Source organism: Cygnus olor, chromosome 3, assembly GCF_009769625.2.
Source record: "Cygnus olor isolate bCygOlo1 chromosome 3, bCygOlo1.pri.v2, whole genome shotgun sequence".
NCBI classification, from domain to species: domain Eukaryota; kingdom Metazoa; phylum Chordata; class Aves; order Anseriformes; family Anatidae; genus Cygnus; species Cygnus olor.
Genome location: NC_049171.1, coordinates 47,787,184 through 47,813,278, shown reverse-complemented (window position 1 = coordinate 47,813,278; position 26,095 = coordinate 47,787,184). Strand labels below are relative to the sequence as shown.

At 42.9% G+C, this 26,095-nt stretch overlaps 1 protein-coding gene across 5 annotated transcripts in view; it reads left to right on the top strand.

The window, feature by feature from the left end:
• PDSS2 (decaprenyl diphosphate synthase subunit 2) overlaps positions 1–25,213 on the top strand; it is a 127,078-nt gene extending 101,865 nt beyond the window's left edge. The window contains exons 7-9 of one of the 5 annotated variants that reach the window (XM_040554392.1): positions 5,095–5,130; positions 12,510–12,599; positions 15,269–17,474. In XM_040554392.1, coding sequence (XP_040410326.1) covers positions 5,095–5,130; positions 12,510–12,599; positions 15,269–15,427 — 285 coding nt within the window. In that variant the 3' untranslated portion in view covers positions 15,428–17,474. Of the gene's footprint in view, positions 1–5,094; positions 5,131–12,509; positions 12,600–12,669; positions 14,741–15,058; positions 15,197–15,268; positions 17,475–25,114 lie in introns of those variants that run through there. The other 4 variants (XM_040554396.1, XM_040554393.1, XM_040554394.1 and 1 more) reach the window with 4 other exon arrangements.
• The last annotated feature ends 882 nt before the right edge of the window (positions 25,214–26,095 follow it).

Genomic DNA, 26,095 nt, shown 5'->3' with positions numbered 1-26,095 from the left:
ACTTCTGTGTGTCAGTATAACAAGCGCATTCATTTGCATGGAGCATATGTCTGTTGCTTACTACTTCTGCGAAGTCCCATGTCTTAGCTTAAAGCTACTTTCACTGTCAGTGTAATGCAAAGAACTTTGTATTACGGTGGCCATAAGGTAGGTACGCGTTTCCTTCTGCCACCTTTGCTCTGGGAGCAGTAATTTTCGACAGGGGGAGAAGACCTGGGGGGGTCGGCTTCATGACCACTACAAATTATTTGTGAGATCTAGCTGGCTGATGTCCTTAGTCTCATTTCTTTTATTTCAGCTGTCATTTTCTCTAATACTTAAAAGAGGAAGGGCATAAGTGTGTGTCTGTCTTACATAACTATGTAGCACTGTGGGTTCAGGTCTATGAATAGCTTCCTGGGTGTAGAAGTAAAACTCAATAACTGTACAAGAGAGCAGGGAGAGAAAGGGGGGAAAACACAAAAAAAATGGCCAAAATTAAGCATGCTGTTGTGTTTCTGCATCAATCAGACATGTTTTGCCTGTCTAAACAGCTGTGATGTGTACTGTGGAAATTCCTGCTGTTGTTGCACAGATTCTTCAGTAGAAAGTTTGCTGTCTTTGATAATAAGCTAGTTCTGTGCAAACGTATTTTTTTCAAGATGTGCTTGCTGATGGATGGCTCCTTTCCTTCCTGGTTTGAAAGCAGAACTCTGCATCACAGGATGTGAAGTTTGACTTCTGCTAGTTCTGCGTTTATGATGGCAAAGTTGCAGCCTGCCTTCACATACCACAAGCAAGAGGTGCAGTTTCTTCAGCAGTGAAATTTTGGGACTTATGTGCAGCATCTACAGCCATGCAGGGGTGCAGTGTGTGTGTGTGTGTGTGTATGAATCATGAACCAAAATGAACTTTTTGTCATTTTGAAATTAGGGGAATTAAGGCCTGATAGTTTATAGCGTATGAAGAGAAATTTTGGAATTCTACCGTCTCAACACAAGGCTCATGTGTGAGTTGAATGTAAATGGATTTGGATGATTGCAGTTGGAGAATAATGGTATTACCACAGCACACTTCATAAAAGCTTTGAAACCATTTCCCATCTGCAGAATCTAGAGGAGGTTGCAGGATTCCAGGAGTGCCGTCTGTCTGCTTGCTAATTCTCATACCAAAAATGGGCATTGTAGAAACAATGAAGCAGTTCTTGCTGAAGGAAAAAAAAAATAAAAGAAATGACTTGCTCTACACAGAAGTATCTGCTAACTGCTACTTTAGCTAAATACAAAGTGGAAGGTCTAGTCCAGGAGCCTTTATTGGCTTCTAATGATTTAGAAGGGAAAATTACTTTTCATTAACTACAAGCTCTTTGAGATATCATCCGCAGTCACATTCACTATGTGACATTCAAGACAGGCCAAGCACTCAAACCAGAGGCTTCGTCATGTTGGCAGATAACACCGTGCTCATAAGCCACCCTCTTCTGCAGTGTCATTTGTGTGGTATAAATAGGCAAAGCGTGCACAATATACTCTGGCCCTGTCAGACAGATATTTTTCTAGTAGCTGAGTTGTGACTAGGCATATGGAAATCACATTATGAACCTGTAGTTACTGTTAAGTAATTTGGCTTTCTCCTTTGATTTGTTTGTCTGTATGAACATTCATATGACGGGTTCAAGGTAGCACCTTCTCATGGCAGCTTCCTCCTCCAGCAGGAAGGTCTTAGAGTTCAGGAAAGAGGACAGAGAGCTGTATTGTACCTGGTAGCCTCTGCAGTGTATACTGCTCAGAAAGCTTGTCTCCAGGACTCAATGCCTTCATAAATGTCTTCATCAAGGATGCCTGCACTGCTGTGGAGCGCCCAGGACTTGTGTGGTTGTTTCACCACAGTTCCCTTACCAGAGGTCCAGACACAGGCGCTGCTGCCATGGTAGCTTTTGAACGGAGGCAGCTGTATGCATCTTTCTGCTGCTGAGCTGGAGACCTTTTAAAAGCCCGCTTGTCACTTGATTTGGAAAGAGCAGAACGTGCCAGATATCCAGGTGTGGAAGGCTACATCAACACTGAATATTTGTGTTTTGAGAAGATTAGCTTCTGATTTGGATGGAATTCAGAGACTAACTTAAAAGGGACCTGGGATGTGTACAGAGGAAAGCCTTGTCATAGGAGGGGGGAAAAAAAAAAGCGTGGGTGTGCATATATGTGTGCACATGCACAAAGACATCTGCATGAATGAATGATCATCCGTAAAGACCAGAATCTCTCCTGTTCTCACTGAGTTCACCACCAAAATCCTCCCCCTTTTTGCATTTAAAACTAAAAAGCTTAATGAACTGTTTGGTCAGGTGTCTATTTTAAAAGGAATACGGGTTGGAGTAGAGTCCTGAAATGAATATTAAAAAAAAATAATCCAGTCCTAAATGGTTCCTAGGAAATACTGCTGTAGACAAAGAAATGCTCATCTTCAGATAAACTAATAAAATAGTTGCTAAATGCAGTCCCACTGAGCTTTTGGATAGCCTCGTAATCTTAAAATTTAGTGGATAACCCAGGACTACACGAAGGAGGATATCCTAGAGGTCAGAAAACAGAAGAGTTGGCCACTTATAGCCACATACGGATCTCTCTCACTAGTCAAGTACAAAAAATCTCCACCTTCTACAGGCATCCAACATCTAAGCAATGAGGTATAAAAGATGAAAGTTTGAGTGAAGAAATTAAGCAGAATCCCTCAGATATAGAACCTGTCTTAGCCCACAGCACTTGAAATTGAAAAAGGGAATAAGAAGCTAGAACCATCTCATCTAGGCCTGGGTAATCCTTGAACCTTTCCACATATCTTTCTGAGCCTTCTCAGAAGAAGCAGGACTGGAAGAAAAGCATTTATTAAACGCATCATCAAGCATTCCTGAAGTAAAGGTTTTCAGAACGTGTGTTAGAGGGGCCATTCCATCTGAGAAAGAAAAAATCCTGGAAAACACTAGTCCCTAAAAACCTGCTCCAAAAGCATTGTCTTAAACCGTCTGCTTATTTGATGCATTTTGAGTCATTTCATGGGGGATTCAGGGATCTTTCTTCCTGGCAAGGTGAGCTGATTTCACTCCACCTCATTATTCATGAAGAATGTCATGATGTTATTGTCCTTCACTGCTGGCACATGGTGATCTTTGGTATTCAGGAGGAAGGCTAAGCTGAATTGGCCGCTCATATCTCCAGTATGTTGGTAAGCAGATGCTTTTCTTTGAGGGTCCAGAGTGCCAACAACTCTGAAATTGAGCTCCCCAGCCAAGCAGTGAGACCTAGAAAGCTGTGCAAGTTTGACAAGAGGGTGTATCTTTTGCAAGCCAGGCTTGATACATTTGAGGAAGCTAAACCACATGCAGAAATCTGATGTAAAAAGTCTGTGTGTCAGAAATCAGGGTCAGTAAAAGTCAAAGATAAAGCTTCTATGAGGGCAAAAGAAAGAAAATGGAAAATGTGCCATTGTAGTAAAGAAGGCTTAAGAAAGATGAGTTAAGGGTGCTGCTTGGAGAATTGCAACTGCCATTGAATGTTTGAGAGGAGTAGAGCATAAGAAAATATTGCTGTTTGTAACGTCGTATGTGCAGGAGGAGGTATGCCAAGCACACCTTTTCTGGTATTGCTAAGACTGAAAAGCATCTTCCTCAAACGTGCTGGCAAATTCTCCACTGCAGTGTGAATCTCTATGTAGGCAATCATTTGTCAGAGAACATTTCTGATATGTTCTGATATACAGTATCACTATGAGAGAGGTTTTGAAGAAGCTGTAATATCCAGCCAGTATGAGTAAAAGTTGACAAATCAGAGGGATGGGAATACACAAACAAGAAAGTGGTTATTGGCAGTGGTTTTACTAGTCCTGAATGTTATCAGGCTGTTCTCTTAATATGCACTCCAGAAAAGCTGAATTCTTACTAAGGAGAACCATAAGGAGAGTAATAAAGAGTTTTTGTGGACCGGTCCCCTTTCTCCTTCAGTGAAATCACTTTTGTTTTCCACTGTTTTCCTTCCTGTTCTGGTTGCTTGGTTTCTCATCAGTTCTTTTCTCTATTTTGTTTTTCCTCCCTAAAAAATTAATTCATTTTCCAAATCTGTGCCATCTTGGCAACATCTCCTCAAAGCTGTGCTTGCCACACAGTGTTCCTCTTCAGTGCAGGCCTCAGCTCTTCTCCTTAGGCCAGTTGGCCTGCTCTTCTTGGCTGTTCTCCTAGGTCTTCAGAAAGGACCGCTACCTTTCCAGGTCCTTATTTGCATCCTTCCAGAAGAAGTGAGGTTTGTGGGCTTCTCTTGTGGAGGCTAGAGGGAAAGAAACAGTAGTGATTTATTTCTCAATGCGCCTGAAAAGAGAAGAACTGGAGTTGAACAAGGAGATAATCATACAGCCGGATTTGACCGAAGGGAAGGGCTTCAATTTGGCCAAGCAGCAACGCTCTGGCTCCAACATTAAGTATCACTAAGTGAGAAAGACAGAGACATCCTCTTTTCTATATCACTCAGTGACAAAATTGAAGAATTTGGATAATGTGCTTTTCTGCATCTGGGCAAGAAGGACCTTAAATGTATTCGTGCTTCTTTTTCAATGTGTTAGGAGATAAATACAATCGTAAACCAAAAGCATAATTAGTATATCTAACGTCGGTCTGATAGTTCTGACATGGTCCTGACATACTCTTTGAGAGGATCGACTTTAGACTTGTTATTAACTGCGTGCAAATTGCTATGAGTATAGAAGTGTTCTCTTTTAAGAAGTTCAATCTTGTTATTGATGATATAAATTATAGTTTATTTCAGAAATTCATGGGAGAGATTAATTAGTGCAAGCAGCAAGATTTCTTAAGACCAAAACATTTTGGATTCAAAAAATGTTTAACAACAACATGTCATAAAAAAATTACAGTGAGCATTTGCAGCTCTCGTCTGAAAACAGAACTGTTGGACAAGCTGATAACACCTTTGCTTGAATTTTGGGTTTTTCTGCATCAGGTTCCTAAAGAAAGTCAGTTATGTTTAAAATAGTAGGTCTTTTAATAGCATCCTTTATTCTCACAACTCTAGTTTGCAATAGGTAATAACATATATTCTCTTTCTCTTTAAGGCACAAGGAAAAGGAAATATAATGGACTACAAGAAGGTCAGTGAATTACATTTAATTCTACTTTTTATTTTTAATGTTTCCTGTAACATTTTCAAGATTATTTTTGACAGTCAAGAGAAACTTCCTTATTAAAGTCAAGTTACAATTTGTGTATGTGGAGGGAGAGAGAATGGCTTCTGCTATTTCTTGATTTAAGAAGCAAGTAATAGTCAGCTACCCTGTAAGTATCAAATGCAGCAATTTAATAATAATTTTTGCAGTTATTTATTCCATTCCCCAAATTTAGTTTTGAAACCAGGTTTGTAGTGGCTTTTGCTGTCTTTTTCTGCAGTCATTTGCAGGTTAGCTTCCATCAGTGATCTCTACTTATTGATAGAGTATGTTGTTACTTTATCTCACCCTAATACTATGCTATCTATTATAAAATACACACATCTACACGCATTTTATAGTAATTTGTGTTTCTGTCAGTGCCCATTGCAGCTTTTAGCTCAGTCACCACTGTATTTGCTCCTGGGAGGGCCCTATAGTAAAGGCTGACCTGAACTAAGTAGCTTATCAGCTGAAAGTACCTGGGGCACCATAAGCTCTTAGAGAAGTGCAGGAGGTGGCTGAGAGGGTTCTCCTGGTTCAGTGCTGGAGAACTGCTTACCTGTGGTGGAGGCAGAAGATGAGGTTGTGTCCCCAAGTCACTCGCTGAGCGTGAGGCTGAGTTGTTTGAAGTCTTAAGTAGATCATGAGGGTCCAGTTATTTATCTCCAGCATCAATGAGAAATAATGGACAAACTATTGTGCACAGAGGATTGAGAATTGCCTCTTGAAGTGGAGCCTAAAGAACATTACAGCTATGACTGTGTGCTGCTGATATGGAAAGCTAACACATACAAGTCAGACTTCTATTGTAATTACTCTGTATTTAGAGAATTTGGATTATCATCTTTCATTCTTGTTTGAACATGAAAAGGGTCTCAGCCTTAGCTTGCTGTTTAAACACATTGTCCTTTTCTTTTTTGACGATAGAAAACCTGATAAAACTTTTACTTTCTAAATGACCATTGTAATTCTGTGAATGTTCAGGCTAGGCTACTTGCTTTTGTAAATCTAGAATGGATTTGTTCCTTTTAATTGTTACAGTTGTGACATGCTCAATGTCATTTCCGTAGTTAAAAAAAGGGGGAGGAAACTGCTTCTGAAATTGCTTTACTGAATTATTTATGTCATTGTATTCTGCATTTTGACTTGAATGATTTCGTATTTTGGATTGTTCAGATGAAATTGAAAAACCTACAGTGTGACTAGGCAACTTGGACACTTCAATAAAAGGAAAGGGAGGGAAAAAAAAAACCTTCCTCAAGTTTTTTTATTTCATGTAAACGACTTCAGTCAGGAGCACATGATTTCAGTACTCAGGGTGATAATCTTTTACATAAGCCACAGATATTACGAGTTTAGTAATGATAGTGAAAAATTCTCCATCCTTTTTTGAGCTCAAACATAATCGACTTTGTTTTTTTTGTAGAAGTCTGTTTCAAAACTGTGGTGTCACATCCCTCTCTTCTGCGTTCTTCATTTAAAATCAAAGTGGTCATTAGTTGCACCTATGCCCAATGAGCCCAGTAACCTGTGGCTCACCCCAGCACAGCAGCTCGGCCAGTGCATGCACACAGCCAATTAGAAGGTGTACTGTGCAGGACAAATGAGTATTTCTTTTCTGCCCTTTGCTCTGATGTCTTTATTTCTATATCACCGGAGTTAGTGTTTTGCACATTTGCTCTGTCTTTTCAAGCATCAAGGACCGCTCTCATCTTTCTATTTAGTTGCTGGAACTACTTGAACATACCTAATCAAATTTGGGGGCTTGCTTCTCTTTGAGTCTTAGAAACATCTCTAATGTTGTGAAAGTGAACGCCAGCAAAACTAAAGCTTCTGAAAAACTGTATTTCTGTTCTCTTTATTTTTATTATGAACTTACTATTCAGCATGCCATTTGCATAAGATAAAAATGCTGTTCCTTTATTAGAATTCATAAATATATGTATATAAAAACTGCTAGCTGTTTTGTCTGCTTAAGAATATTTCACCTTATTCACCACAGCTTTCAATTAAAATAATGAATGAAGGTAAAATTTAGAAATGGAGATTTACCCAAAGCGTCTGCTTGAAAGGCAAAGGTCTTACTTTATTTCCATTTTGAGACTGCTCAAGAACTTTTGGAATTGTTCGTTTGATGCAAGTTATGTTAAAATGGCATCCCTGAGTTTTTCCAGTGACAAAAAAAAAATATCTAGATGGTGCTAGTAAATTTAGTAAGGGCTCTGAGATAAATATAGATGTGAAATACTTCTCATTAATTTAGTTGGACCTGAGACTGTCATGTCAATAAGGTCACTATATTCTGCAAAATTGCTAGTACTTTTTTTTCCCCAGCATATCAATCTTTTTCTCAGAAGGACTTTGATATCGCAAAGGCACTTATTTTCTCACGTTAGTATCTGAATGTTGCACTCTGATTTTTTTTCTACACCATCACACCACATCCAGACAAATTATTGATCCATCATTGTGTTGTTTGAAAGTCTCTTACAGAGATGAAGAAGTAGTTTCAGGTCTGTTTTAGTGGTGTTTCTCAGATAACAAAAGAGAAAGTACCAACGTATGGCAGAGACAAGGCTCATGAATGTCACTGAAAGCAGCAGCAACTTTCCTGTCATCCAAATCTGTACGCCAAATTTTAGCAAAAATCTCAGACTTCTTAAAATCAAAAAGCTTTAATCCATTTTACAATTTCTTTGCCATGCCAGATAAGCTGTGTAATTCTGCAACAACAAATTGAGATCCTCAATGGATTACTTACTATTGTATAATATTGATTAAAAGCCCTCCACTGAAATCAAGGCCTTAATGGTGGCCTCAAGGCATTTTACAGACTTGTTAAGTGACAGTAACACAGGCACAACCAGTACCAGGAATGAATAATTCTTATTTTCTGGCCAAGGCTCTAGAGTAATTATAGGATAAGGCTGAAGTATGTGAAGTCCTCTATTTTGCAGCCAGTTGGCTTACTGCAGGAAGAATTTGTTGTTTTTCTTAATGCAGGATTCATAAAAGATAAGTCAAATGAAAGGGGACATAGCAAAACTACTTTTTAATGTAGCCCTGCTCACTTGCTTTGCTGTAGAGTCCTTTCATCCAAACTGGCATGGGAAATACGGTACCTCAGCAGTGCTGTAGCATACTTTGTAGGTTTGTCCATGAAGCACGAGGCACGATGCTAACACGGAGCAGGTTTTGTACTGTACTGGCAGTAACGTGAGTCAAGGAGCAGTAGATCCAGCCATCCGTACGCTGCATGGCACTAATGCCTTGACTTCACATACAGTGGGAAAGAGCTAGAGAAGAAAAATGGGAAAGATCACATCTGGAAACAAGGAGGTGTCTCAGTGGCAGCTAATCATGCTTATCATGCAGCTAATAAATAACAGTAACCCAGTGCCATCCAGTTGCATTAGCAAGAGTGTGATTTCCCCCTCCCCAGCTCGCAGCTGACGGCCACGGCTAGTGCATTCATCCTGCTGGGGTGCTGTCAGCACAGCACTCTTACCGTCCCGTGGCATAAATGACAGCAGTCCCACAGTTCTCTTTAATTAAAGGGCAGAGCGTCATCGTGAGATGTGTCATGGGACTGAAGGCGATAGACTATTTACTCTCTTCCTCCTGAAATGCAGCTAAGAGTTAAATACAGAGGATTGGTGTTTGTAGATGCTTATGACCTCTGATAGTTTTCTGTTAAAATTTGCCTGGTTTGTCTCAGAGTGGCCGTTGTCATTAGTTCCTTCTGTTCTGTACATTAGAACAATAGTGAATATAGGTTCTTTCCATGTGATAGTGATATTACACAGAAAAGAGCATTCAGGAGAAGCAGTTTACTCCATTGTTGGAGTATCTCAAAGTGGATGACCATCTTGTTAGATGGAGGATGCTGTTATGCTGTTAAATCTGGGTAGGTTTAGGGTTTTTTGTTTTCCAAGAAAGGCTGTTGGTTACTATTTTTGTTGTTTTTGTTTTTATTTTGAAATTAGACCTTGGCTAAACTGTAGACAAAGGTAATAGTTAACCAAATTCCTAAGGTGTACATCCAGTACCAAAAATCAGTTGCATTGTTGTTTTTAATCAATGGGTATTTTCTATGGCTTCTTTGGGGTGAGAATACAACACAACTTCTGTTTCGTTAAAGCAAACAACTATCACATCTTTTAGCACAAATATCAAGTTAATTGCTTGTTTGTGCTAAGATGACAATTAATAATGGCTACTTGTGTAACTGAGATTGGAGAAAGTCATGCTTTTTGGCCCGTCATATACCTATCGTTTAGATTTGAAAGCTAATAAGCCTCGTCAAGTTCATTGTGAAAGGCCTGGAAAGGCATAAGGAGGAGGAGTGTTTTCTAAAAAGTTAAAAGGTCTGTACAATCAATCAGCGGCTCAGGATGACTTGTAATTTTTTGGCAAAATGTATTACCATGACTGCGTAACAGCTGGGGTAGCAGTGCTCCCTGTAAGTAGGCCATCTTTCCTGTACTGTTGGGGGTGGTTCGTTCCAGATCTGGTCTCTTTCTAGAAGGGGATTGTTTTTAGTTTGAAGTAAAAAGGTAATTCAGCTGTTTGTCAGTTGAGTAAGGAAAATAAATCATATTATATTAATAGAAGTTTCTGTAGGCTGTTATGTCCATAAAAGATGCATTTCTTTACCTTTTATGTTCAAAAAAAATCTAAGAAAATATTGGATAAATGCGTTTACTGCCCCAATTTCAAGTGGCATATTATTCTGCATATAACGAACAAAGATTTAAAAAAGAAAGTATTTTATGACATTATGAAGCAATGCACTTAAATGATTGCCAAGCCCACACTGAGAAGGAAGAGCCTAAACCTGTGTCCAGCCACAAAAACTGCAAGTGAATGCTGAGACGTTCCAAGGTACTGCAGAAACAAAGGAAAAATCTGAAAAGGTTCATCTACCAACTATAAAATGTGCCAGTGTTGTTTCAAGGTAACATTTCAGCAGTCTAATACAGGGTTCTTTTTGAGCATGGTGTTCCACAAAAGAGAAAACAAATTTAGAAAAACTAGTGCAGAGCACCGTAAACACTTAATGCACGTCAATCACTCAGACACAGACCAATTTAAATTCTATATTATAGGGGTTTTTCTTATTTTGGTGAGTACTGTACATTTCAGAAATTTAGAATAGTTTAGCTCACTTCAAGATCAGAGAGAACGCGTGATGTTTGAAGATTTCAGTATATAAGAAATGAAGCTGTTTAGGTCATTCTTGTGAAGCAAAAAATACATTTTTCTGAAGTCTCTTGCTGATATCTTGTCACTAAAATAATTAATGCTAAGTTTGATCATTAAAAAAAGAGAATGTTCTTATTCTCCCTTTGCACAGAAAATCTAGTACAGCCAAAATATTTACCACGTATTCACAGAGTCTTCCTTCAACTCCCCACCCACCCCTGAATTTGATGTTCCCTGTACACAGAACTATCTAAAAGGAATCTTATTTTTCCTTTTGCTGGGAAATAAGGTAAAATATATCAGCAGAGAAGACTGAAAGTTGTTCCTTTGTGCTTGAATACCTGCTGTTTTTTTTGTCTTCATTGATTCTTCAGTCTCCAAAATCCAGAAGTCCCTAGGTTGCCCCTTAGTCCTCTTGCCATCTTCTCCAACAGGAGGGCCCAGAAGAGTTGGTCTGGAAGGCAAATGCTTAATTTCTGTGCTAAATTTCTTTCTCCTCTTAAAACATGAGGACTGCAAAACATGGTACTTTGAACTCTGCTTTATTCACAGAATCATGCAGTAATTGAGGTTGGAAGGGACCTCTGGGAGATGTCTGGTCCCACCTCCTTCTCAAATCAGAGCCAGTGTGGAAGGATTAGCTCAGGGCCTTCTCCACTTGAGTTTTGGGTACCTGCAAGGACAGACCTGTTGCGGTGATTTCCCTCCTGGTGGAAAAGAATTTCTTTGGGTCTAATCAGCATTTCCCATGCTGCAACTTGTGCCCATTGCCTCCCATCCCTTCTGCGTGCACTGTTCTGACTCCCTTGCACTTGCCCTTGAGGTGGTTGGGGCAGCAGTACCAGCCTTCACTTCTTAAGGCTGAGCCTTCCCTTGCTAGTGCACCTGGCAAGGTGTGGCCGATCATCTTTGCTGCAAGGGCACACCACTTCAAGAAAAAAAAAAGTGGGTGTAGACAACTACAAAGGAAAACGAGTACAGTTCAAATACCAGAAACATGGGACATGGACTTCGCGACCTGTTGGCCACTGATTTTAATCTAGTTGAAGGTTGTCAAGAGGCTACTTCTGTTGGATGACCGCTTAGTACTGTATGTGAAAATAGACGTTGGTTTGAGATTCACCACCACCATTGCCATTTCGTTACTCCTACTGTGTCTGTAACACGTCACTGGAATCGAGAAACTGCATAGGACCCTATCAGGGCTGTTAGTTCAAATGTAGAAAATATCCCTTAGGTGCCTAAATACACAATTAAAATGAAAAAAAAAAAAAAAAAAAAAGCTAGTGCTACAAAGTAGGAGCAGGAATGTGAATTCACTGCAGAAATAGCAGGGTTGGTCTGTGAGCAGAGCCGTACAGTTCTCATCTTCAGCACCGTTCTGTTCCCACACGTAGGGCCAGAACCACGAACAGCCTAAATATGGTTACGTGGTCATTGACCCAAACTGCTGCGGTGTTTTATTTAACACGAGGGCTGAAAAGTCCTTAAGATGAAGATCTTGAACCCAGATCTCCCTTTCCCCAGGAAGTGCCTGCTGGTCTGGTTTTCCAGTTCAGTTCTTGGCCCAGCAAACCTCAGAGGGCTGAGTGGAAAGTTCCCCTACTCCAGCTGGTCGGTGCTTATGGTTGTCTCTGGCAGGATAGGAAATTGGGGTCTGAGATCAAGGTGCTGATACTAAACTCTCCTTTCCAGTGGGTCAGGGTATGGCAAGAGCCAATCTTCAAGGAACAATCAGCGTCGTCTTACCTTTTAGTTGCAGGCCATGCCTAGAGATGTGTGCAGAGGGAGATAATGGGAAGCAACCTTAGAGATGGAAGGGGTCAGAAACCATCCCTTGCCCTTCCTCTTAATCTGCTGACAGAAAATGGCTGAAGTAGGAGCTGATACAAGAGTGAAGAGAAGGAAAGGAGGAAGCTGGAGAAGTAGAGCCCAGCCTCTCAGCAGTTTGTCTTCCTGTGTATGCTCAAAGCATTCAGAATGAGAGACCCTCGGTACTTCCCTCCTTTACATATCTTCCTGTTCTCCTTTGCTTGTTCTCTAACTTGCGATTAAAGCCATCCCTCCTTCCAGCCAAAGACTAGGGAGCAGACAAAATTAAAATGAATTCATTGCAGGTCAAGTGGATGAGGCTGGGCTTAGTGCAGACAGCAGAGCAGCCTGCATGGAGTAAAGCTCTTAACGTGCTGTTTTCAATGCCCACCCAGGTATCTTTTTCTTTTTTTTTTTTTTTTTCCCAGCCTGCGGTGATTTTGTTGTTGTGTTGCTTTTTCTTAGATTTGTAGAACAACCTTCAGACATAAAACTTCGGGGTTCTGAGCTTCACGTGTACAATGCAAAGCTGTTAAGCCCAGTCAACATCTGAATAGACTGAGGAAAAACAGCGTTGGTGTGTTGGGAGGGGGCATGGCTTCCCACCTGAGTCTTAACTTGGCTGCACTACTGTAAGACCACTCTTAAAGCTGAATTTAAACAACGGGATCCCTTCTGTGAGCTTTCAGGTGCCCAGAACCTGAAAGAAGTAAGAAGTAAGAAAGTAAGAAAGAAGTAAGGCTTCATGGCCGATGGTCTGAACAAAAGCAAAAAAGCTAAGATGCACTACTCTAGCATATCTAGCAGTTCAGCTGGAGAAAAATGTCTAAGTGATCAGTATTTTGACTTGTATTCTGCTTTAATTACTGATTGCTGCTCTGAAGAAGGTTGTGTTTTAGTGATGGATGAAGTTGTTGCTACAAGTGGAAATATGCTTGCACAAAATGATGGAGACCAAAAGATCAGATTCCTCTATTTAGAAGAAAATAATGAGGGAGCTTAATTGAAGTTTATAAAGTAACAAATTAAAGGAGTTTGTTTGCTTTTCTATTTGTTTGCCTCAAAAATCAGCTGCTTCTATCTAAATGAAATCAAGAAATAATACATCTAAACTGGGTACATGGTTTTTTTTTTTGAAATACTTAATCTGTGAAGTTCATTACATGAAATCATTGAAGCCCAAAACCAGAGAGAGTGTGGAAGCATAACCGCAGTACAACTAACGGTGCAGCTAAAGGCTTAAATTGGTGGTTTTGCATACAGAAGGGCCACTGAAACCTGGCTTCCCGTGGAGTTGCATCCGGAGTTTCCTTAATGACCGCCTCGCTACAAGAAGCCGAGTTTGTACTCCTGTAATTTTTTTTCTTCCTTTTTACAACCCCGGCTGAGATAGAGGTAACGTGCAGTCAGGTTAATCCAGACGGGTTTGCCTCAGTGTATCCTTACTTGAGTTGACCAGCTGATTCTGCAAGCAGTGTGTGAAACAGGAAGATTTTAGGGACTATGAGGTAAACAGGAAAGAAATCAGCTTCCAAAGAAGGGAGGATGATCTTATGTCATTAACAATATGTCCTTATCTGAGTATTAGCAGCCACACCAAACATTTTTAATGAGCGTTGGCGAATCAGCAGAGTTTGCATCACAATGAGTGGCTTCTACCGTCTCAAAAATTGTGACTGAAGGAAGTGGGGAGAAACACCTTTTCTTGCCCTTCGCATACCTCCTCTTCCCCACCCCCCGTTGCTGCAGAGCCGTGGTGTACGGCAGATTCCCACTCGTTGGGATCGTGTTGAATTAACTGTGCAACGCGGTCGTGCCTCTGGGCTTGTTCTTCTCCGAAGCACAGCACGGGAAGATCTTGACTGAAAGGGGGAATAAAAATCTGATGGTCTGGGACCTGAACGCTCAAGTGCTGTAATACGCTTTCGACTAATTTTGTCTTTAAATACAGATAATGAGTCCACCTCAGTTTGTATTGAGATAGGAAACGTCGGTCATTGTATATAAGAGCAAGCATCTATAAAATGAATTGCTGTTACAGTTTGGTTAAGTCTTAGATATTTTTGACATGATTTAAACTAGATTGTTAAGGTTATCCTGATGTATTTGCAAATGAATTGGGGCATTGTGCTGTACACTGGAGGAAAACATAATTTATAAAACCCAGTATAATTAGTTACTGTAGATACCTGTGTTAAGAAAACCTTTTTTTTTTTTTTTTAATTTTTATAAAAAAAAAAAAAGCTGACGCCGTGATGAAACTGAACTACAAAAGCCACCTGGGACGCAGCTTGTGAAATGGTCTCATGCTTTAGGGATAAGCATTCGTAGTATTTTGTAGGAAATGTAACCTGTCATTTACCCAAGCTTTTAGGTGCCAGATCTTTCCAGCAGCTTGCTGTGAACGTGTTACTCCATGAAAACGTTTACTTTCTCAGCTGGTGTATCACTGAACCTTTCTCCAGTTCCCTGTCCTTAGCGGGAAGATTGGGTTCGCATGGCTGTAGCCGAGTACAATAAACTTTAACAGATCCCATTTTACCGACAGAATTCGCTTTTGTCCACTGTAACCAATGTAATCGCATGGTGTATAAATAGAAATCTGTAGCACAAAAGGCAGGAGTTCAGTGCATGTCTCCAAAAGCAGGGAATGTAGCGGGTGTTGGTAAAAATAAATAAATAAATAAATAAATAAAATCCAGCTTTTGACTGCAGAAAATGTGAGAGTGAGTGGCTGGGGTGCCGGTTCTGCACAGGAGCTCTCAGACAACAGCTCGGCTACGAAATGCCCAGATATCCAAATTTATTTTTATTTTTTTTGCTTTGTTCTGTTGTGTGCCTGTTGGAGAGCTAGCGCCTTGCAGGCGTGATGTGTTTTAAATCACCTGCGGCTCTGCCGTAGCTGGGAGCCAAAGCAGAGCAGCTGCACACCTGAGACGGGTTTGAGAGCCTTTCCTAATAGCCCCGACGATTGCCTGTACCCCTGGAAGGGGCGGCGGTGTGGGAAACGATCGCGCGCCGGCCCTGCCAAAGCCCATCTCGCCCTGCCTGTGTCTTCCAACAGCTGCAAGAAGCGATCAAGGCTGGCAAAGGTGTGACTTCTGCCATCGACCTGTGCCGTTGCCACGGAAACCGAGCGCTGGCGGCCCTCGAGAGCTTCCCTCCCTCGGAGGCCAGAGCGGCCTTGGCCAACATCGTCTACGCCGTCACCAGATTCTCCTGACGCCGTCGCCGGAGCCAGCCTACGCGCGGTGCTGGGGACACGCTCCCCGTGCCGCACACCCAGCCCCGGCCTCCACACCGAACAAAATTTAGGGGGCGGGAGGGGAGAGAAAGAAAAAAAAAAAAAAAAATAAGGGATGAAATTAAAAAAAAAAAAAAAAGTCAACCTGTTTTTTTCGCTCGTCGTGCCAGAAGCACACTTGAGGCTCTGCACCGGTAGAAATAATTAATGAGGCCCGTTTCCGTGACCTCGGCAAATGGACAGGAAATAAGTGCCTATTGATTGGGCACCGGCGGGGACGGCGCCAGGGCGGAGGCCGGCGGTTTTCCTGCCTGGGGAGGCCGGGGTGGAGGCAGGGAGGGAGGCCGGAGGGCGCGCAGAGGCAGGTGCCGCGCTCCCGGAGCCGGGAATCGGCGTGCCCCCGTTTATCACCGCGAAGGGCAGCCCGGGGAGTCAGCGGGGGGAAAACCCTTCATCTGCCTGCATGCGGCCGGTCGTGTCTCCCCACGCTGTTTTTATGTATTCGTATGTAAAATCACCCCGTGCCCAATGCTTTCCCTCTTTGAGAAACTCGCTGAGAAAATGTGTCAAGCATGGTAAGTAGGAGCTTTAAAATATTTAATCAAATATTAATTTGGCTCTGTTAAGGGAAGTGACTGCCTGGTTTTTATACTGTGCATACAAAATGTGCTGCTCTGGGTCAAAGAACTGAGGTCTTTCCACTCTTCTTGGGGAAGGAATATCCTTCCCTGGGATCAAGAAGTTTGTTTCAGCTCGATCTTACACAAAGCGGTTTCCTAGATTTGCCACACTTTCGTTGATTTAAGCCAAATAAATGCTAATTTCTAGGGCTAAATGTCATCTTTTGGCAGAAAGGGACGAGGAATGTTCAGTCTTTCATCACTCTGAATAAAATGGAGAAAACACTGGAGAAGTTTTGAACCTCAGTGTGTTGAATTCTAAAGTCCAACTGCAGAAAGCTTGTAAGGTGTATCAGGAGCCTGCAATGCGAGACTGTCTCTATTTTGTTCATAGGAGATGATTTTTGTGGTTTGCATGCATGCAATCCGAGAACGTCGTTGACAAGAAGGCTGAGTTTACATAAATGATCTAGATTGAGACTCAGCTACCTTTCTTCCTTCTGTGGTGTAATTACAGCCCAATCTGGAGACAGCTAGCACAGCAAACAGATTTCATTACATCGTTCACTCAAACACTAAGTGGAGTTATTTCTGTTAAATTCTCTCCTCCCTCCTTTTCCCCCTGCACTCCTCCCCCCTCTGTCACACAGCTTATTTATCGTAGACCAGCGTGTTGCATTCCACCGAATGCAAAATATAAATACAAACTGTAGCCTCTAAAAATGTACTGAAAATCTATCCTGCATGATGTACATAATATTCTGTGTAAAATATGCCTATATTATACTGTAATATTACATGTATAATAAGGACACTCGAGACAGTCATTGTATGGCAGCCGTGTCCAAAACTCAGGACTTGCTTTATTTTGGAGAATGTCTTCAGCACCAGACCCCTTCTTGCTTGCATTTTCTTTTTCTTGCCTGCCCTGGTTTTTTCTCTCTTCTCACCTCTGCCTGGGTTAGTGCTGCTGCCAGAGCAGGAAGGCTGGAGACAGCAGAGAAGCACCCAGGCAGTGGTAGTTGCAGGCGTCTGCCTGAGCAGAACCTGAGGGAACTTCACAGGTGAAAATGTAAATGGCTTACATCGTCAGCGGGCTTGCAAGTAAATATTCAAATTCAACCCCAGTCATGTTTCAGGCAGCTTTTTTGGACCTGATTTTTACTCATTAAGGATAGAAGGAGCCATACGTTATCTTTATCTCATATCTACACTAAATGCTTCATAATGATTTACGGCTGCAAGGGGCTTGGGTCTGACTGGAGATATTCTGAGCCATCTCTCTCCTCAGTTATGTGAAAGAAATATCAAACATATGCAAAAATCTCTGTACACCTGGTTTATTTTTTCATGAAAGTACACTTTTTCTATTTGTACTTTTTACTAATAAAGACAAATCAGCAAAAATAATGACAACTTTTTTTTTGTATTTATATCACCAGAAAGTTCTGATTGCACTTAAACTATTCCATAACATTAATTTAAAATGAAATCAAAATGAGTTGTACCATGCCAATATTATCAAGTGATTCTGTATTCAAGAAATTTGTCTGTAATCACTGAGAAATTTTTGTCACGTTGTTACCTCCAAGTAAAATACAAGCACGGTGTTGTCAAACTTTGGGTGAATTATCACTGCTGAGCATTAATACATTCCCCACACCATATATAATTTCTGAGCCATGGAGGAACCTAGGCTTTTTGGTTTTATTTCCCTGAATTTCTTGCCCCCACTCACCTCTGTAGGGAGGCTGGGGAGGGGGAGGTCTGGGGTCTGGTTGAAGAAAGAATTCACTTGTTTCAGTCATCTCAGTGGCAGAAGCTGTGTTCTCTTCAGCTGCCTTGGTAAAGTAGAAGAGGATGGAGAGCAAGAGCCTGTCTCAGGTGCTCTGGATCAGCACAGATGGAGGTGCCCTTTCTTAGGAAACCCAGGCTCCTTGTTTAAGACCTGCCTTTTCTGTTCCAAATGCTGACGTGCCAGAGCATCTCATCTGATTCATATCCATTTTAAAACAGACACTGTGTAATATATGATAAAATTACCATCCACATGCTTGGATTGCCAAAAAACAACAACCAATAACCTATTTGAACGTCTTACGCATTTTTTGTTCTCTAATGACCAAGAGCTGTCAGAATGTACATTGACTAAAGGCTCTGGGGAGTGGGGTGGTTGTTTTTCAGCAAAGTTATGGACATAAGCCATTTCTTTTCCATGCCCTTGCATTTCAGAAGGTCTTTGGCAGGGGAAATTGCACCTAATTTTTATGTCTGCTTTTCCTTATTGCCACCAGTACGCCAAGCCAAAACACAAGCAGCTCAACCAGAAGTACCCATCAGCTGCTCCTCTGAACTTCATCCGAGGCATTGTATTGCTGGACCGTTCCACGGGCATGCGAGGTCCCAAGTCATTAAACCAAACTGAAATCATCTGCAAAGAGCACAGCTGCAGTGGCTAGAAAGGCTGGCTCATAGGTGTCTAATGGAAAGCTGTTCAACTGCCAGCCTAGTTTTTCCAGCTCCACGGGAGCATAGAAATTTTGGCTGGAAGGGGCTGCTAAAGGTCATCTAGTCAAATCTCCTATTCAGAGCGAGATTGCTGCCAACAGCAAGTCCAGCCTTGGAAATTTTCAGGCATTTTGCTCCCACAGGTCCCCCACGCAGCCTGTCCTAGTGCTTGCCTAGTGTCCTTCCTTGTGAAGGAGTTTTTCTCATGTCCACCACGAACCTCCCTCACCACAACTGGTGGTGATGGCCCATTTCATACATCTGCCGCTGCCAAGAGGAGTTTGGCTCCCTTGTCTTTAATTCCTGACCCTGTACGCGGATGCTGCTGGTCACTTACCCCTCAACCTGCTCCTACTGGCCCGGGCAGCCCCAGCTCTTGTCAGCCTCTCCTGGTGGCCGTGTGTGCTAGGTCCTGACCAACGGGGTCACCCTCCAGCGGCCTGCACCATTTCGCATCGTGCCTGTTGGGCTGCAAGCCCAAAATAGGCCGCTGCAGGAGCGCCCTTGCTGGGAATGGCATAGAGGAGAATAAAAGTCTACCCCGAGGTACTGGGTCCAGCTGGGATGGAGTTAATTTTCTTCCTTGCAGCACAATATGGTGCTGTGTTTTGGATTCGTGACCAAAGCAGCGTTGATAACACCCCGATGTTTTAGCTGTTGCTGAACAGAGCTTGCACAGCACCCAGGCTTCCTCTGCTCCTCACTCTGCCCCCACAGCGAGTAGGACGGGGTGGGCAGGAGGCTGGGAGGGGACACAGGTGGGATAGATGACCCCAAATCACCAAAGGGATAATCCATGTCACATATTGCCAAACTCAGCAATAAAATCTGGTGGAGGGGAATTTTCCATGGAGGCTGTTGTTTTGGGGCTGTCTGGGCATCAGTCAGCTGGTGGGCATTGCTTTTGCATCACATGCATTTTTTTGTTTTTCTTTTTTTCTTTTTTTTTTTCTTTTTTTTTTCCCTATTAAATTGTCTTTATCTCAACCCACAAGTTTCCTTCCTCTTGCCCTTCTGATTCTCTGCCCCATCCTGCTTGGGGAGCGTGGGGCCGTGTGTGTGTGAGCGGCTGCAGGGTGTGCTTCGCTGCCATCCAGGCTGAGCACACCACGGTCCTTTCTGGTGCCCCACGTGGGGCATGAGGGGTTCGAGATAGTAACAGATCTAACTGGAGCATGCTAGAGGGAGCTCCTGTTTAGGTCGTTGCTGGCCAGTGTTTATTTACTTGTCCCTGCCACTGGTTTATTTGTTTGCTTACCTCCGTGCTATGCTCCCCTTCTTGCTGTACATCAAATCTGAGAGGCTGTTAAAGGCTGTTCTTGCCTTTTGCGGTTTGCTGTGCTCTGCAGCACTCGGTTGTGTTTTGCCTGGGAGAACTATGATGAAAACACTGGCCTTGAGCCTAATCTGGTATTCGGGCCCCGCGTTGCTGCCGTCCCGGTACTTCGGGAACCATCTCGTGGAGACGATTAACAATTGCACCTTTTCCCTCCTCTCAGAGAGCAAACTTGTGAAGGAAATGAAGACCAGCACCTTCCCGTTCTCCTGTAGAGTAGATGCTTCCTACCTCGTTAAACAGCTTTTCAGTACCTTGAGCACCCTGGGCTGATCAGAGTGCTTGTATCAGTGCTTCTCGAAAATGCGTTTCTGGCTTTTCCTAGGGTTAACCAACTATTTAGGAATATCACAAGGACGTGCTTTGAGGCAGCATGGTCATGGGTGGCAAGGTGTGTGGGTGAACACGGGCAGGCACCTAGAGCTGTTTTCACCTCCAGTGCTGTGGGAGTTCACCCCCAGCAAGTGCGGGAGCCTGATGAAGTGGCAGAACGCTTGAAACAGGGATGCCCTGGCTGTGCCAGAGGGACACAGCTCCTCACTGCGCTGGGGCCTGGCCTGCACCTACCGAGCACTGCTCGGTGCCCTCAGGGGGGAGAGAGGCGCCCTGGATCTGAGGGCACTGCGGCTAAGCCGGAGGGAGACCCAACCCACAACTGTATCAGGCGCTCCTGTTGTCAAGTAAAGAAACAACAGAAGCTAAAGTCAACTTATTTGGTCTGGAAGGAAGAAGCTTCTCCTAAGAAGGAGCAGAAGGAAGAATCAGAAGGGACAGCCTGTTCTTCAGTAGAGCAGTCATAAGAATAGGAGGAGGAAGAGACAGAAATCACAAAAGAATCTGAAACCCCCCTGTTTCAGACTACCCCTGAGTGCGCTGAGATATGCAAAAAGATTACAGCCATCACCCAGGCAAGCAGATTACCCGCTGGTTGCTCCGGTGCTGGGATACTGGGGCAAACTGTGAGGAATCAGAGGGCAAGGAAGCCCGGCAGCTGAGATCCCTCAGTAGGGAGTGGGGCAGTGACAAAGGGAGTGGAAAATGGGCAACAAGCCGAAGCCTCTGGAGGCAGCTCCTGTCAAGTGTGAAAGATCCCCTCAGGGAAGATCTTGTAAGATACCGAGGCAAGTGGACGGCCACTGGGGGAGGTATCCACTACCAGGGGGAATTAGCCATGGTGGAGGTGGTCCACAGCAACCTGGACAACAGTCGAGAATCCAAAGATCCCAATGAAGTCCAGCACATGCAGACCACGTGGCAGAACTTTGTACAGAGCACACACGTTGTACACCATCACCCTGGCTATAATGAGGTGGGTACACAGCAAAGCACCAGCAGTGGATAGATCGGCTAGCCAGCCCCAGCAATTCGGAGAACCTCCCTTGTTCCCCGACCCTGTGTCTCACCTGTGGAGAGGCTGTCCCAACAGCTCCTGCAGCTCAGAGTGTCTTCCTCCTCACCCATACCAGCCAGCAGCTCAGCCGTCAAGTCAGTCTTCTGCGCCTCAGGGGAAGGGCGCCACGGCTGCACCTGCGTGACCATGGAGAGGGCGTGAGGAAGTGGGGTGGTGAACCCACCTTGAACCTAGGAGGAGAAGGAAAACCCTGCAGTTTATTGGACTGCACGGATCTGATGGCCTGGCAGGCCTGATCATACGGTCACATGAGGCTGTGCTTCTCCCAGCGTAACCCAGGATGTGCCCTGTTTATTTGCAATCAGATGGCCCATATTCAGCTTAGCAGGCAATTTATAAGGTTGCTATAAGGTTGAAACATTTTTTAGTTTAATGGAAACATTAGGAAAATACTCTCTGGAGTGGCTGGGGAAGGCTTCTTGCCCCAAGAGGTGTTGAAGGTGACAGACCGGACTGCTCAGGGGTTTAACCTCTTGGTGGAACCTCTCCATTGCTGCTGCTCCTGAGCAGTGTTTGGATTTCCATAGATGCAGCAGCCTAACTCAGCAACTGTGTCACGCAGCAGATTTACCGAGGCAGGGCCTTCTGTGTCAGGCCACTAGCTGTCACCACGCTCATCAGCTACTTGAGTCTCACAGAAAAGTGAGGCATCAAGCTTCTTTTATTCTTCGTAGTCTTCAAAGTACTTTTACCTGTGTATTGTCGTAATAATAAAGTACTAAACCTTTTCAGTCCCAAAGCAGTTCAAAGGAAAGAATGTTTCCAGTTCCCAAAGTCATGCATTTTGATGGTCGTGGCACTAAATTCTCGTTTTCTTCCTTTCAGAAACCAATCTCTAAAAATGCATTAATTATTTCCGTAATTAGCATTCGCGTGCTTCTCTTTTAGGAGAAGCTTTTCTACAATTCAGCCCCCCCCCCCCCCCCCCCCGCCCACCCCTCCGGGCGCTTTCTCCTGCGCATGGCCCGCACCGGGCTCCCTTCGCCAGCCAGAGGCGTGCTCTGGCTCCCCCGTGTGTAGGAGCCTGCTCCTCTGCAGCGCTTGGAGCCGGCCCTTGCTCCTTCCCCTCTGCAGAATGCTTTTTCCCAGGGCACTTCTCTTGAGGAAAAAAAAAAAAAAAAAAAAAGGAAAATTTTCTCCGAAATAGGAGCAGCGACGTGACACCTGGCTGGGAAGGCGGTGTTCCGCAGCAGGGACACCCGGCTTGGTGCTGCCGACTGCTCTGCGGTGGGAAAGCGGGAGCAGGTCGTACGGGAACGCTGCTCGTGGCGATAACTAAAGCAGCGTTCCACGGGTTTATCTGGTTCCTAAGGAATGGATTTATAAAACCCAATCGGGAGCTATATTGTCCTGTATATGATTATACAGGACAATCGCAGTTCTGCAGCGATGTGATAAAAAAATCGTGCTTAAAAATGTTCTCCTTTACCCTGTTTCACTTTGTCTTCCTCCCTTCACCCTTCCCCCAAATATCAAGGGCTGAAAATACTCTGCCTTATATTGAAACATTGGTCAAATTGTTTAGTTTTAAAATTGTACACAAAAGTGAGTATTTTACTTGCACAAAAAGCAGTATTTTTTTTTTAAATGCGTTTGACCTTTACACCAAATGACTCGCATCAACTGCAGTGGTCATATTTTAGCACTTATTAAAGGTCAAATTATAAGAAGGAAGTGTTATCTGGAAGTAACTAGTAAAATCTGAACAACTACCAACAGATTATTTTTTTTCCCTCCCCAAGAACGTAAACCCTCATTTTAAAAAGCTTTACTCTCTGCAGATGAGTGCGACGTTCTCTCTATGTGACCGGCTTCTCCGAAACAGAGCATGATCAGGAAATAAAGCATTTTTCCCTCTTGGCTAGTTTTGATGAAAGCTCTCCAACTTGCACATTGTGTCTGAACACTTCGTCATTCATCGCATGTGCCCACTGAAAACTGTTTTCTGTTTGCAGCATTTGAGCTGTACTATTTATAACCTAGTTGAACAATGCTAACTAGAGGCAGTAAAAGGTGTGTGCTTCATATGCAAATCACTGGGAATAATTTTGTACAATTACACTTAGTTGCTTGCATCATCATTTTCAGCACCAACATAATAATAAATTAAAAAAAAAAAAAACAAACAACCAACAAAAACCAGCACGGGTTTAGCAGGAGAACACTAAAGGAAAAATGTCTGCATTAGTAACACTTATTCTTAATAAAACAATTTTCTTGCTTTTGTCAACCCATGGAAGTTAATTTGTTAAAATTTTATATCAATTTGCAATAACAATGAATATCCCTATCTCTGCTCAGGTGCTGTAAATGGCTTTTAGATGTACTTACGCTAAGATAAGATATCTTTGCAGGAAAATAAATGAGGTTTAAATGTCTAGTGTTTCTTAAAGGCTGGTGCTGCTAAAAGTCACGTTAGCAATGACTGGAAATATTTCTTACATAATTTTTTAATGAAAAGCAATTGCTTTTGATCACATTTCATTGTAGTAATAGCCATTAACCATGTGGCATGTTTTTCCGTTCTTGTAAATGCAGGTCCCCACACCTACAATTTTTAGAAAAAAAAAAAAAGTTGAGATTAAATTTTCCAATTTAAAAGGCAAATTTCTTTACTGTTGTATAAAATGCATTCGCTTCTTAAATACATGGCTGTTCTCCAAGGCAGTACGGTAATTTGGGGTAAAGCATCTAGTAGCCATCAACCAGAAATGCACATTAATGCAAGGTCAGAAGGAAAAGTTCCTGTCCACCTGAAGAGCAAGGTTCAGGAGTAGCTCTCCAGTAGTAGTGAGGGTAAAGAAGGAAAAGGGAAAATAGACAAAGAGGATTCCTTCCACAGAGATTTCTACAACCTGAACACTGCTACTTCCATTTAAAAAGAGAAGTCTTTATGAAGGAAAAAAAAAAAAAAAGCAAATCAGCCAGCTGATTCCTAAAGAAGCCCAGTTTTCTACACTGCTTACCAAGTTATAATGACTTTTTAAATATTGTCACAAATAAATATTTGAATTTAGATATCTCAGTGAAGCATGAGACTATGCAACAGGACTAACGCATTATTTCTCTAAGTAATGGGCAGGATGTGGATCTGAGGGTTAAGTTCACAAGAATGTATGGTTCACACTTGCTTGGGAGATGTGGACATCTTTGAGAGAAATTATTTGATGTGAACATCTTTGAGAGAAAGGATTTCTCAGGCTGCACTTAGCTATTTTGTAATTAACACAGAGTTTAGAAGAGCAGACCTTCCTGGGATAAATGTTTGATCATTCGGGGTTGGTCGTGGTGTAGATAATACAATGACTGTGCATTAAGTGAGCATTACTTCTTTTTAAATGCAAAGCTGTGAGATAGCATGCAATGGCATACAGCTCTTGGCTGAACTAACGTAAAGAGAACTCCGACTTCATTGCCAAGAGATTAAAAGAGGCTTATGTTTCCAAGAGTGAAATTGCTCAGACTTGTCAGTTTTTTAACAGCTATGGATGCAACCGATGTATAAGTAAACTGCTGCAGCACAGAAGGAGATTTTAGATTGCTCACTGGGTCAGCTACTCTATTCTTGAAGCTCCGTTACATTTCTGTCCTGCTCCATCTTCCACTGCAGCTTTGATATGATTTTTATTTTAAGCTTTTATATCAAATTCTCCTTCCTCTGGTGCTCAACTGTTACATATTTGCCATCTTGCCAGTATGCTCTGGTGGTACTTCAGGCTAGAAGGTCTTTTTTTTTTTTTTTTTTTCTTATAATGAATGTTCATTTCATCAAAACTTTTTTTTTCTGTCAGCTAATCTCCAAGCGTAAGATTTCCAGCCCACATGTGCTTTGAAATGAACTGGCTTATTTTTCAAATCCAAAGATGCCATGTGGATTCTCTATTTTGACATCCTTGGTTCAGCGAGCAATACAATTATGATATTCCTTGCTTGTCTTTGTAAAGTCTAGCTAAATAGCAGTTTTGAAAAGTTTCCAACAGCAGTTATCATTGTGCCTAAGAACAAGATGCGGTGTTGTTACTAATAAATAAATAAAAAAATCTCACGTAACAATTTTGTTTCTGAGAAGAAAAACCCTGCAATTTTATTAACTGGCACTCCAAACCAGTGTTTCCCAACCAGTGCAGCATGTTGCTGGCACAACCCTCCAACGCCGCTTGCAGCCAAGGAAGTTTGAAAATACAAATGAAGTTCAGGTGCCCGGTGCCGCTCTCCTCTGCCTGGGTTGCAGCAGCTTGCAGATACTGCCCGCAGCATGTTACTTGTTCGGTGTTGTTGCCCATGGGCCAGCGAATGACTGCGCAACGCGCCCATACATGCCCTTGCAGCCTGACGGGTAGCGAAGAGTATTGAGGTATGTGAAGTAGATCCGGTGATATACACTGTTGTCTTATTTGCCATTAAATATTTCAGGTTTTTATAACTTTGAATTGCAGGCCTTGCGGGAGGGGGCTCCCCCTTCTGCCTGCTGCACGCACCGGGGGGGCTGGCAATGCAGGGAGCACCACGAGTCAGGCAGACAGATGCCTGGTTGCTGGGGGGCGCTCATCCCACTCCGCAAGAGACTTGTTTTCCCATGAGGGGCTTGGTGTGAAACGCGTACGATGGATTGCGGAGCGCTGGCTCTGCACACAGGAGGGTTGTTTCTCTTCCGCTCTCCTCGCTGACTCCACGACTCTGGGGTCTGGCTGCAGGTTGGCTTAGTTTCAAGGTGTGTGGCAGAGGAAAGTGACAGACGGCGTACTGGTACCATAGCGGTACATACAAACTGC